Below are 12496 nucleotides of genomic sequence, written 5' to 3' on the forward strand. Positions count from 1 at the left end.
CCATTTTACTGATTAAACTGTAGATACAGAGACAACCCTGACATGATTCTCGTCACACAGTCTACTGGAGACACAGTTTTAATACTACTAAAAGGAGAGGAATAATTCTTTAAATGATATTCATCATTCTATTCTTTAGTGAGAATGAATGTTTATGTCAATACCCTTTGTGGGATGCTAATTTGAAAAGGAAATAGTAGGAAGGCTTAGATGTCTAAAGGAAGGAAGCGCAGGGAAAGAGACACTGAGGATGCGAATATGAATGGATAAAAGAACACAAGGTGGACACTTGGGATTGTCAGCAGGTTTCAAAATGTGGAATAGCAATGGGCCTCATAATTGACCAATCTCTCCCACCAAAAAATTTCGTCCATTGTCCATCTCCCTGCATCTGAAACAACTTTCCAAGAACTGAACTATGTAGACATTTGCAACAGCTATAAGTAAAACCCACAACAGTAAAGTAAGTCCTTCTAATCATTGGTATCACCAACGTAAGCTGAAGTCATCAATTCACGTGCCCAGGAAGTTGGGAAACCCTGTCTCCCCAGGCACGGAGGCCCTTCCCTAGGTCCGCAGCCTGGGTCCTGTGGACTCTTCCTAGCCTTTCCTTCAATGTAGAGGAGATAACTGGCTTTTTCTATTTAAGTCTACACACCTGCTTAAGAAGCAAAGTCATCCATCCAACCGCCAGAGAGAAGACAAAACGTCTGGCCTGCTGGAATCATTAGGCTGCTGGCAGGAATTACTCAGTTTTCTTAAAGGGAGGAGGGGCAGACACCCTGAAGACCATGCTAGGATCTCTGAACTTCAAAGAAAAAAAAATATTGAAGTTTAGGTTGAAAACTATGAATGCCAGGGAAGAAGCAACTCTGTTTTACCTCAACTTGCCAGAATCCTGAACTCGTCCCCAGGCCTGGGGCAGTCAGTTTGGCCAGGGTGGCGTGTGCTCTCTGGAGAGGAGTGAATGAAGCCAAGTCTACATGCATTTACATTTGCAAAGCAGTCCCAATCATAGTTATTAGAACGATGTTGATAATTACAGCCAGGGCTCTCAAGGTCATGAGAGCTTTCAAAGGTTCTACATATCAACAGTCTCACAGGAGTGGCAATCCTTATTTCAATATTGTTTTAAAAGGAAATAAAACAAACAAATAAATGAAGCAACTGGAGACACTGAGGCTACACAATAGGCAAACACAGAGGTCAATACTACACAATTCTCTCGGGCATGTGCTGACAGACAAGATATCAGGTCTCCCATGTGGGGCTATCTTTACTAGATGGCAGTGTCTCAGAAGAGGCACCTAGGTCCTTGGGCTGCCCTGGAGACCTGAGCTTGTCCTGAAGATGTTGTGAGCCTCGCAGCTGCTATTCAAGTCACCAACGCTAATATTCTATGGATCGTATCTTAGAGCCTGTCAGGAGATTAACGAGGAACTTCATGTAGTGAAGATGTCAGTAGAATCCTCTGGGAGCTATAAACTTCAATTTGACTAAGATACTAAGTCATGGTGTGAAGTGGTGGATGGTGCAGCCCCTTCTTGTTTGGACTGCAGGCTATTTCCTGATTTGTGACCAATGACATTTCTTCTCAGAAAATACACCTTTAAACAATTTGGAAGCCAAACAAATATTTTTAAAGAGAAAAAAAATCAAGGTAGAAACAGAATAAAAATCAGGATAGGATATCGAGCCAGAGAGACCTTGGTCTCAATTCTGCTCTCTTATGGGCTACAGACAAATGACTTATAACTCTCTGAGCCTTGGCTTCCTCATACATCAACAAGGATAAAACATCCATCCTGCAGGAAGGGAGGCTGTCAAAATTAAATGAGGTGTCTTAGTCCACTCGGGCTGCCATGACAAAATACCACAGATGGAGTGTTTAAATTGCAGAAACTTATCGAATTGCCAGCATGACCAGGTTCTGCTGAAAACCATGTTCCTGGCTTGCAGAGGGCCACCTTTTCACTGTGTCCTCACATGGGCTCTTTCCCAGGTATCGCCTGGAGAGAAAGGAGGCCAGGGGCAGCGGCGGGGGTGGGGGTGGGGGTGCAAGTGCATGTGTACCAGCTCATTGGTATCTCTTCTCCTAGGGACACTAATCCTATCCCAAGCCCCCGCCCCCCCTCATCACAATATCATCCCTAATTACCTCTCAAAGACCCACCTCCAAATACCATCACGTTGGGGGTTAGGGCTTCAGTATATGAATTTTGAGAGGACATAAATATTTGGTCCATAGTATGAGGTAACTATGCAGGGTCTTAGCAAGCATCTCCACTGTTTTGTTTTAATGATTATAATTTGTCCCATGAAGGGCAAGGCATTTAGTTATGAGAATGTCTTCATAAGTTGATCACATCTATAATAATTAAAGCGTAATATGCTAATTAGACCAGACAACCTTCCAGACCACCTTCCAGATGAAGCCACGGCAGCAGGGGCCCGAGGCAGAGGCAGCTGCTGTGGCTGCAGGGGGCCGAGCCCCTTGTACGAATTTCGTGCATTGGGCCTCTAGTTAAAACAATAATTGACAAGTCCTTGTCATTTCAACAATAAATAAGTACCTCCAATATTACTGAGTATCAGAAAATCCAGAAGTTGAAGGTTCAACTCGACCATCTTTGTTGAAACACTGCAGTTAAAATCCACAAGCATTCATGAGTGGATTCCATTCCTTGGAAGGGCTATTCCCCAGGCATCTATTCGAGAAACTTGGGCAGTATGTCGCGTAGCACACTTCCCAAAATGTGGTACAAAGAGCACAGATATTGAAATCAGACTTTGCATCTGTCTGTTTCTAACAGTGAATCGTAAAGTGTTGCCATCTTTCTGGATCTCTGTTGTCCACATATGTTGTTATATTAGGAAGATTATATGAAAAGCACATGGCATAGTTCCTGGTACATGAGAGGGTCACAGTCCATTACTGGGCTCCTAGTGAAAAACCTGGCTTCTAGTCCTGACCTGGAGACCTTGGGCAAGTCATGTAAGCTCTCTGATGCTCAGCTGAACAAGTATTTCTGGAACTCTTAGCTGAGACCTGGGAGCCAGACTTCTTGGTTTGGGCATTTACTACCTGTTTCAACTTACTAGTAGGCTACATTTCTTTATGCCTCATGTCCCTCCACTATAAAATGGGAATAACAGAGTAACCAGTTATGGGACTAAATGTGCATTCCTGACTCAGGGAAAGGATGTGCTATTGATTATTATTACAGACAAACAAATGGGCCGGAGAGCAGAATGGTCAGATCAGAGTCAGCAGGCAGTGTGGCCAGTATTTGAGCCCCGGCGGTCTGACTTCAGAGCCTGTGCTCTCTGCGTCTACCTGGGCCGCTTCTCCTCCTTTTTGTAAATCTGCTGTTAATACTATTATGTTACCTCTCAAAGTCTCTCCATAAAACCCCACGTGTGAAATGTCTTTTGCAATTCGGTGGTAGGAAACAGCTCCGTCTCCTCAAGAAACTGGTATGTTTCCCCTTTTTGAAAATAAGAGTTATGCAACTTATCATGTGTTCTTTTCGTCTTGGCTGCCAGGAAGCTCAGAGTCAAATTGTGTGCTCAATCACTGCCACCAATTTCCTTCTTCCTATATCTTTGTTCCTTATTTTGCCTTTTAATTCCTTTTTTTTACTGACATTTTCATTTGTGTCTCCTGTTGATGGAGGCCTCAACGGTATTTGGACAGTGTTGGGTAGAGATAAAATAATCTAAAATGTACATGAAAAACTTGAGTGTTGAACCTTACCTGTTCACGTGCTAAAAGAAAGTGGTCAAGGGAAAATGTAAAAGAAATAATTTAAGAGCTATTTTAAAGGAGAAAAAAAGAAAATCAACAAGAAAAACAGAATGACCAACACTAACAGAGGCCAAGTCAAATAAAAACGGCAATAAATATGTCTGAGGCGAGAAGTGTTTGTGCTTTCCCTGGCTGGAACCTATCATTCCTTAATTATATCCTGTGTGTGTTTTGCAAGCTGTGAGCTGCTGTCAAGAGGAAGGACCGTGGCAGACAGGGGAGTTGCCGCGGCCCACCCCTGGCTCCTCACATACCTGCACAGAAGTGAAATCCCCCGAGGCACAGGCACCCAGAATAGCAGCGCCCACAAGAACAGACTCCACCTCCTGGGACAGGACCACAGGCATGCCTGCACAGGACAAGACCACACCTCGTTAGGGAGCAGGACCTGGGCACCTTGGGGAGCCAGCAGGCAGCCCCAGCAGCAAAAACACCTGATGGTAAGGTAGCAAGAGGCTCCCCGCCCCCCGAAGTGCCTTGTCCCTTGGGGTTCCCTGGATCTAAACGATTTTATTGCCTCTGCCTACTGGTGCAGTATCCAAGAGCCCCATGGGAGCCAGCACCATATAGGTCAACTCATGAGACCTTTTTGCCCAGGTTTCCTGGGCTTCTGCTAGCTGCCGCCTGCCATTTGGTTCCATTTCAGTTCAACAGACATTTATTAAGTGCTTTGCTGGGCCCAGGGAATACGGAGATGAATTGGACTCTGTCCTGCTATTCAGGGCTCCAAGGGGAGGTGGATGAGAAAGAGATAAAGGGGGTTAATTCTGTAACTGAGATGCACTAAGAAAAGGGAAGTAGTGAGACAGGGGGTGATTAATCCCTGTAGTGGCTTCTGATTTCTCTGAGTCTGAGTACAATGACTGACAAGGCCCTCCCGGACTGGTGCCCATCCTGACCTTCCTCCCCTCTCCCCTTGGCCACACTGCCCCGCCTCCTAGTTCCTTCCTAATTCTGCGTCAGGGGCCCTCCCCGTGCTGTTCCTCTGTCTGGGCCACTTCCTTCTGGAGGTCTGCACAGCAACTCTTCCTCACTCTGTCTTTTTTTAAAAAAAATGTATTTTTATTGATTGCAGAGAGGAAGGAAGAGGGAGAGAGAGACAGAAACATCCATGATGAGTCATTGATCGGCTGCCTCCTGCAAACCCCACACTGGGGATGGAGCCCATAACCTGGGCAGGTGCTCTGACCTGGAATGGAACCATGACCACTGATTTATAGGTTGATGCTCAACCATGGAGCCACGCTGACGGGCTCTCACTCTAAGCCTGGGTGCAAATACCTCCTTCCCACGGTGGCCTTCTGATCTGAGATGACAACTTACTCACAGCGCTTATCTCCTTCTCTGTTCCCTCCTCCCCTAGGTGTCTTGATTATGGCCTATTTCCCCTGCTAGAACCTAAGCCCCATGATGGCAGGGACTTCGTTTTGTCCCTGGATTTGAGGCCAGTGGGCTCTCACTCCAAGCCTGGGTGCAAATACCTCCTTCCCGCGGTGGCTTTCTGATCTGAGATGACAACTTACTCACAGCGCTTATCTCCTTCTCTGTTCCCTCCTCCCCTAGGTGTCTTGATTATGGCCTATTTCCCCTGCTAGAACCTAAGCCCCATGATGGCAGGGACTTCGTTTTGTCCCTGGATTTGAGGCCAGTATCTAGTTCATGCTGAGCACTTAAATGATGAAAGAACAAACTGGGAGGGGAAGCGGAGGCACCAGGGTGGAGATGAGGACTAAGCATGCCTTTGAAGAAGTGGGGGTCTTCCCGGCAGGGGAGGGGTACCCCACATGCCAGTTCCCAGAGGTTGAGGGTTCACAGTAGGTTTAATACAAATCACTTAGAATTCTTAGGATTTTACACATGTGTGTGTGCCTAATAAATAAAACGTATATGAAATATAAATAGAAATGTATTTGCCAATCAGGAGATGGCAGCAAACTCCACAGAGGTAAGCTCTATGGACAGACTGTAAAATCTTTTTCTACTCAAGACATCAGACTTGTTTGTTCCAAAGACCGGACTTTTCTGGGAAGACTCCCCAGATATAACCTCCTTTGCATTCCCACTGTCTCCTAACTCAGCCTCCCGCTCCAGGACTGGGGCAGCTGTCAGCCATCTCAGACAAAAGGGGCAGGCAACAGAATCCCCACACACATCCCGAGTGCTCAGGAATACAGGCCCCGTCCCCCAGGGCCAGACTTGAGACTTTGCTGCAAGCATCAGGTGGTGGGTTATCCGGGAAAAGCTCAGACCTGGTGCCACCAGCCCCGTGTCCCTCAGCATGTCTGTCATTTATGGTCTTTGGGCCTCGGGTTCTCCATGTGTAAAATGGGGGTTATGATAAGATGGTCCACACAGGTTCACTGTGAGGATTCATGAGAAAGGGCACACGGGGCGCTTAGCCCATTTTCTGGCCTATGAGGATGGTGGCTGCTGTGTTAGAATGAACATCAATGGTGAGTGAAGCCCTTCAGCATGCACTTCTCCTGGGCTGGAAACTAGCGCAGTGGGGAGGGGACCCCTAGCAGGCAAGGACAGACCCAGGAGCACGGAGGGCTGTGCTGGCCAAGCCAGGACCGAGCACTGAATGCCTTTGCAGGGCCTGGAATCAAGCAGACAGAGTGTGACTGCCACCACCCCATGCACTGGAGCTTTTTAGAAGACAGCTGCTCCAGATGTCACTCACCTCCCGAGCCCCTCTTTACCCTGTCACAGCCTCACAAGGTCCTGTGCAGGGGTGAGCTACTTGCAGGCACCTCCTATTGGAAACTGGAAACCAGAGTAAACCTGGTGAGTCCCCCATCAGCTCTCCAGTTGCAGCCCAAAGTGCTCCCGAGCCAGACTGCCAGGGTTTGAATTCTGGTTTCCTTGCTGACTGAGCTGTGTGATCCTAGGCAAGTTAGCTAACGTCTCTGTGCCTCAGTTTTCCCACCTGCAAAATGGGGTTAAAATGCCACCTATCTCACAGGTAATCTGCTATGAAGATTAAAAATACTATGGTGAGTAAGGCTCTTAAAACAGAGCTTGGCTTATAGAAAGCACAGAAAGCACTGAATTAGCACTAGTTGTTATGATTCTTAGAGTGGACCTTATCTCTGAGGTCTCTCCACACCTGTTACCCTGGGTGGAACCAACTCACTGCTTCCATTTGCCCCTCAGGTCAATCCCACCTCTTCCCCCTACCCCCACCCCATCTTCCCTGAGCCCTGGAACGCTGGCCTGTGTGCACCACATCCGGGGGCCTGCTTGCCCTCTGGCCGCATCCTCAACTAGGCTCTGGCTGGCGGCCCTCTTCATGCAGCCCCTTTATCTTAGGTGGGTTACCTCCCTGCACTGGGCCCGTAAGCCTAGGGGTGGTAACACTGTGGGTGGCTCCAGGGTATTGCCTGGTGGTCAGTTTCCCCACACCCTGCCCACACCTCTGGAAAAAGATCCTCGTTGACTTTTCTCCAGTTAATCCAGTTGGAGTGTCATCTGTTCCCTGCCTGGACCTGACTCATAGGGACACCAACGTCCTCCGGGTCCCACTGGACTCCCGGACATTGGAGGGAGACCGAGGGCACTTTCCCTGTTTGTAACGACCCTGTTGGCACTGCCATGCCGCTCTCAGTGCTTGTTCACTGGCACACGCAGAGGAGGCTTCGGCGTAAATAAATGAACAGATGATTACAATCATAAATAAGGCAGGGAGAGGGAAACTCCTACCGAAATTGCCAGTACTGAAAAACAAAATCTAGAAGGAGGAACATTTAGTCCCAAGTCAGTGGGGGAAACCTACAATTACTTAGGACACACCACGTATTTCTTGAAACCACGGTGAACTAAATACCCAGGGCAGGAGGAGATTCCTCCCCTCACGTGGAGGATGTTTCCCAGGCTGGCCATGTGCCACACACTAAACCTTCTCTCAAACACACCTCCTTCCCGGGGGTGTGGGCTGCTAAGGAAAGATGTGAACTAACATTTATTGAACACCTACTTTGAGCCAGGCACCGAGCTTAGTGCTCACAAACTCGTGAGTATTTATTCCTTAGGACAATCTATAGGAAGGCTAGCATATTATTTCTATCTTTCACAGAGGGAACTGAGGTGACTTGCCGGGAGTCACAGAGCTGGTCCCACCCCACACCCCGCTCTTTCCATTACTCCCCACTTTCTCCAAAATATCTTCCAAATTCCGTCGTGCTTTTCACATGCATTCCTGAGAGTCACGTACCAGTTCTACGGTGTCAAATCTTTCTTTGCAGGAAAACTAGAGCAATTACAATGTTTAAAGGCACCCAGACCTCTACCTCTACACCCACTGCTCTGTATGTGCCTTTTATCGTGATTGTTTTATTTATGTATGTATGTATGTATGTATGTATGTATGTATGTGTGTGCCTTTTATAGGGACGAATGCGTTGTGCTCTTTTTCCCCCAGTGCTGGGTGAAGGAGAGGAAGGAGGCAGCCTCGCCTGGAATGTGAACTATTTTATCTGATGCATTAATGAGTTTAGCAGAACCCCCAGCATTTAAAGGCAGATGCACTTTGCCATCCCTTGTCACTCACAGGCTTCCCAAGGCAGAGGAATTCCAGGCCAGAGAAAAGGTCCCTTTGTCTGGAACTGTAGCTGGTCCACAGTCAGAGACAAAGGGTCCAGTTTCAATCGGAATCCAAATAACGATTAACAGCCTTTTCATTCAACAGCCTGGGGAACAGTTTCCAAAGCAGAACTTTCTGTGGAGCCGAGACAACCCCTGCTTCTGAGTCAGGCGTGTCAAGCCTGGACGAGGACCCACTTTCATTGAGTCTGGGAGCAGGTCACAAGGCCCTGCCCTGGGAGACTGGGTTCCCGTTTCCTCCAGGGAATGGGGTTTTATCTTCCAGGTAGAGAGTCTTTGTGGATATTAGAAGGCTGACAATTGGAAAGCCACTCACAGATCAACTTTTAAGTCGGACCCTTACCTGAACGAAGCTGGTTGAGGTTTAGATAAAATGTAGTGATGGTTAGCCCAGCCAGCGGGCTCAGTTCTTGAGCTTCAACCTATGAACTAGGAGGTCATGGTTCTATTCCAGGTCAGGGCACATGCCCAGTTTGTGGGTTCAATCCCAAGGAGGGGGCATGTAGGAGGCAGACAATCAATGATTCTCATCATTGATGTTTCTATTTCTCTCTCCCTCTCTGAAATCAATAAAAAATATATTTTTAAAAAATGTAGTGATGGTTTTCCTCCTGGGGAAAATGACAAGGAAATATGGATGCCTTTTCACGTCCGTCCTCTTTCTGCGTGAGATCGGTCCACTTCCATAGGCTTTGGGCTCTTCAGGAAAAGAGCCACCATCATCAAATGGTTACGAACTGGGGAGGAAAGTTCAGGAATCTGGGCCTGGACATACCTGGGTTATAATCTTGTTCCTGCTCCTTACTGGGTGCTTGAGTTTGGATAGTTAACGTAATTCCCCTCCATGAGCCTCAGTTTCCCTGTCTGTAAAATGGGGGCATCAACTTCTACCTTCTGGGGGTATGTGATGACTAAATGTATATGGAGTGATTCCCACCCACAGACAATGGGAGCTTGGCTAATGGTAGTAATTTCCATACTGAACATCCTGATATATTTGCCCTTGGACTGTGTACTTTTTTATGCTGTCCTCTGGCTTGTGCCTCAGTCTACTTATCTATAAAATGGAGATAAGCGACTTTTGTTTGATCTCACGGTATGCAGGGGTCAATTATGCCCATCACATCTGGGAAAGCTCTCATCTGCCAGAATCTGCATGGCCTAGAGGGGGAAAGGACCTATGACGCGACAGAGTCAGGAGCAGAGAACCTGACCCTCTCAGAGGTAAGGAATCCAGGGGTCAGGGAACAGCCAGGATCATGGTAAATGGTGGGCAGTGTAGGGTGGGATCATATCAGGCTGGCGGTAGAGCAGGGTCCAGTCCTCCCCTACTTCCCTGCCCTGGGGCCTGGCCACCCTGGGATGGGTCCTGGGAAGGGAACAGCAGTCCCCAGGAGACACTGGCAGAGGAAGGAGCAAGAGGGGGAAGGGCTCAGGTCCAGAGGGATGGCAGTCATGGTCAACCTCTGGGACACCAGCAAGCCTCCTGCCAGTGGAGCCCCTTCCTTGGAGCCATGGGTCTGCCCTACAGATCCTGCTCTGCTTTGTCTGCTCAAATCATAGAGAGGTCAGTCCACCACTCTGGATCCTCCCCATCTGTGTCATGATCCCTGATTCTGATGAAGGTCTCAGGGCCTTAGGGCTCAAACTTCCATCCACAGCCAGACCCACTGTTCCCATAGCAGCTGGGATCCGCATTCCTTCTCCAAGACAATTTCCTCATCACCTCCTCCAGATGGCTTGCCCTGCACCATCACGGTCCACACCTGGGAGAGGAGCCCCACTGTTTCCATTATGCCCTGTGCTTTCCTCACTCGGAGCTCCTGCTACACTAAATTTAACATGTCTGTGTGCTACCTGCCTTCCTTGACAGACCTTGAATTCCTTGGGGGCAGATATTATATCTTATTCAGCTCTGCATCTTCAATATTCTCCACAATGTCTATGTCAGAAGAGGTACGCAATACTGTTGAGTAAATATCTGGATTAGGACCTAGCCCTGTGGACCTCTCTTATCTCACTTCCGACCATCATCCCATGGTTGGATTCCCAGAGAAGTCACTTTCCCCATCATGATGACAAAGAGTCCGGAGTTATTTTTTTAAAAAACAAACACTTTAACAGTAAATATTCGAAATAATTTGGCACATCACCTATATGCTCCTATTCTCAACTCTGTCTAGACTGTGGCCATGACCATTTGCTACCAAGGCTAAGATGACCTTCCCTCCTCCTCCTCAGACTTACCAGTAATGTCCGCGTGCATTTGCACAAAAAGGGGATTCTTGCTCAGGCCTCCACACAGGAAAAGAGTGCTGATCGAGTGCCCCGCTGCCTCCATGGCCTCTATAATGAAGCGGGTCCCGAACTTCAAGGGAAAACAGAAGGAAGCATCAGGGTGAGAGCAAAAGAAAATGATGTATAATATTTACTAAGTGTTCACCCAGTGCCTGACAGGGCCCTGAGAGCTTTAAATCCCTCCCTCGGACAGTGAGACCCCCAGAGGTTAGGGTGTCTCTAATCACACGGTTCACACCTGCCTGCCTGGAATCCTGCTACTGACCACACCATTTGCTTCTATCAGTTGCTGCATGATATTGATCAAAACAAATGACAACCTTAACGCAGTTAATAGATTTCATTCAAACCAATATTTGATTAGTGTATTGTGGCCCAGGTCTTCTATTAGGAACTAGGAATGGAGTGATTAGCAACAATGCTCTGAAAATAATGGTCATGGTCCCTGAATCTATCTTTTTTCCCTAAATAAGAACTAAGACGTTTGTTCCTTGAAAAAGAATACCAACAAACGGAGCAGCAGAAACACAGAAAGAGGGTTCTAAATGCACAGAGAAGGAGAGACTCAGTCTTTGGGCTGATGAAGGGCTAAAATGACCTTTGTTGCCACCTGGAACCAGGTAGTGGTTCCCATAACGAGGTTTCAGAGCCAGAATCCATTCCCCGGCAGTGCTTGACCTGGGATGATGCAGAAATCACAGGCTCTGGCTGGATCAGGGCTTTGCTGTAGCTTCATTTCAGCCCTTGAGTCTTAACAGCTTCATAAAATGTGTTATCCTCATCCTCGTCTTGCTAAATTTATGAAACTCAGCAAGAAAATGTTGATGCATGGGAGGAGGATACCATCATAGGGTCATCATGGTGAATCTCAATATACTATTCTCTAGTGTTAGCTAGGACATTCAAATGGCTGAAAATCATAATTTGTTTGAAAGTTCAAAAACTAGAAGTTCCCAAATCCTAATTCATGTGGGATAAAAATTAAAAACAAAAAAAGATTAAGTGCAATGTGGCCTCAGGTGGCCAGAAGAGGTTTTTTGGTAGAGAGATAGCCCTTAAAAAGTTTAGAGGTTGAGCAATTCTGGGGGATGACAAGGTCCTCGGTGTGGACACAAGAGTGAGATGCTGAAGCACACAGATGAGCAGGTCAAGGGAGAGGAGCAGGTCAAGGATCTGAGAGACCACAGGTGGTGCAGCCTCCAAGAAGTAGTCAGGTTTGAGAATGCATGAGCCAGTGTCACAAATGGAAGTGCATCGTCGCTGGCAGGTTGATACCCAAGTACATAGAGAGGATGTAGTTTAGCTTGAGGGCATGCCATAGCAGTGATGGCGAACCTATGACACGCGTGTCAGAGGTGACACGCGAACTCAGTTTTTGGTTGATTTTTCTTTGTTAAATGGCATTTAAGTATATAAAATAAATATCAAAAATATAAGTCTTTGTTTTACTATGGTTGCAAATATCAAGAAATTTCTTTTTTTTTAGTTTTTTTTTAAAGGTGATTTTTATTTATTTATTTATTTTTTATTGCTTAAAGTATTCAAAATGCTGACACGCCGAGCTCAAAAGGTTCGCCATCACTGCCATAGAGGCTTAACCAAAGTAAAGAAATAAGGTTTGAGAAGTGGTTTGAATGCTCCCATGACCCCCAGGGTGTGGAATGTAGGGCAAGCAAAGCCTCCTTCAACAAGGCTGACTGGAGAGCTGTGTCCTGGGCTGGAGGTGCCTCTGGGAGAGGGGGTGACTGGACAATGATCTGGGCACCATGGAATCCTGATTGCGGTGGA

At 47.1% G+C, this 12496-nt stretch overlaps 1 protein-coding gene across 7 annotated transcripts in view; it reads right to left on the minus strand.

Moving 5' to 3' along the window:
• Positions 1–12496, minus strand: part of FGGY (FGGY carbohydrate kinase domain containing) — a 412417-nt gene that overhangs the window by 72535 nt on the left and 327386 nt on the right. For 6 of the 7 annotated variants that reach the window (XM_014542556.1, XM_014542559.1, XM_005869840.2 and 3 more), the window contains 2 exons: positions 10658–10778; positions 4063–4157 (listed from right to left, as the gene is read on the minus strand). In XM_014542556.1, the coding sequence (XP_014398042.1) occupies positions 4063–4157; positions 10658–10778 (216 nt within the window). The remainder of the gene's footprint in view (positions 1–4062; positions 4158–10657; positions 10779–12496) is intronic. The other variant, XM_014542558.1, reaches the window with a different exon arrangement.

Source organism: Myotis brandtii, unplaced genomic scaffold (genome assembly GCF_000412655.1).
Source record: "Myotis brandtii unplaced genomic scaffold, ASM41265v1 scaffold304, whole genome shotgun sequence".
In the NCBI taxonomy this organism is placed as follows: domain Eukaryota; kingdom Metazoa; phylum Chordata; class Mammalia; order Chiroptera; family Vespertilionidae; genus Myotis; species Myotis brandtii.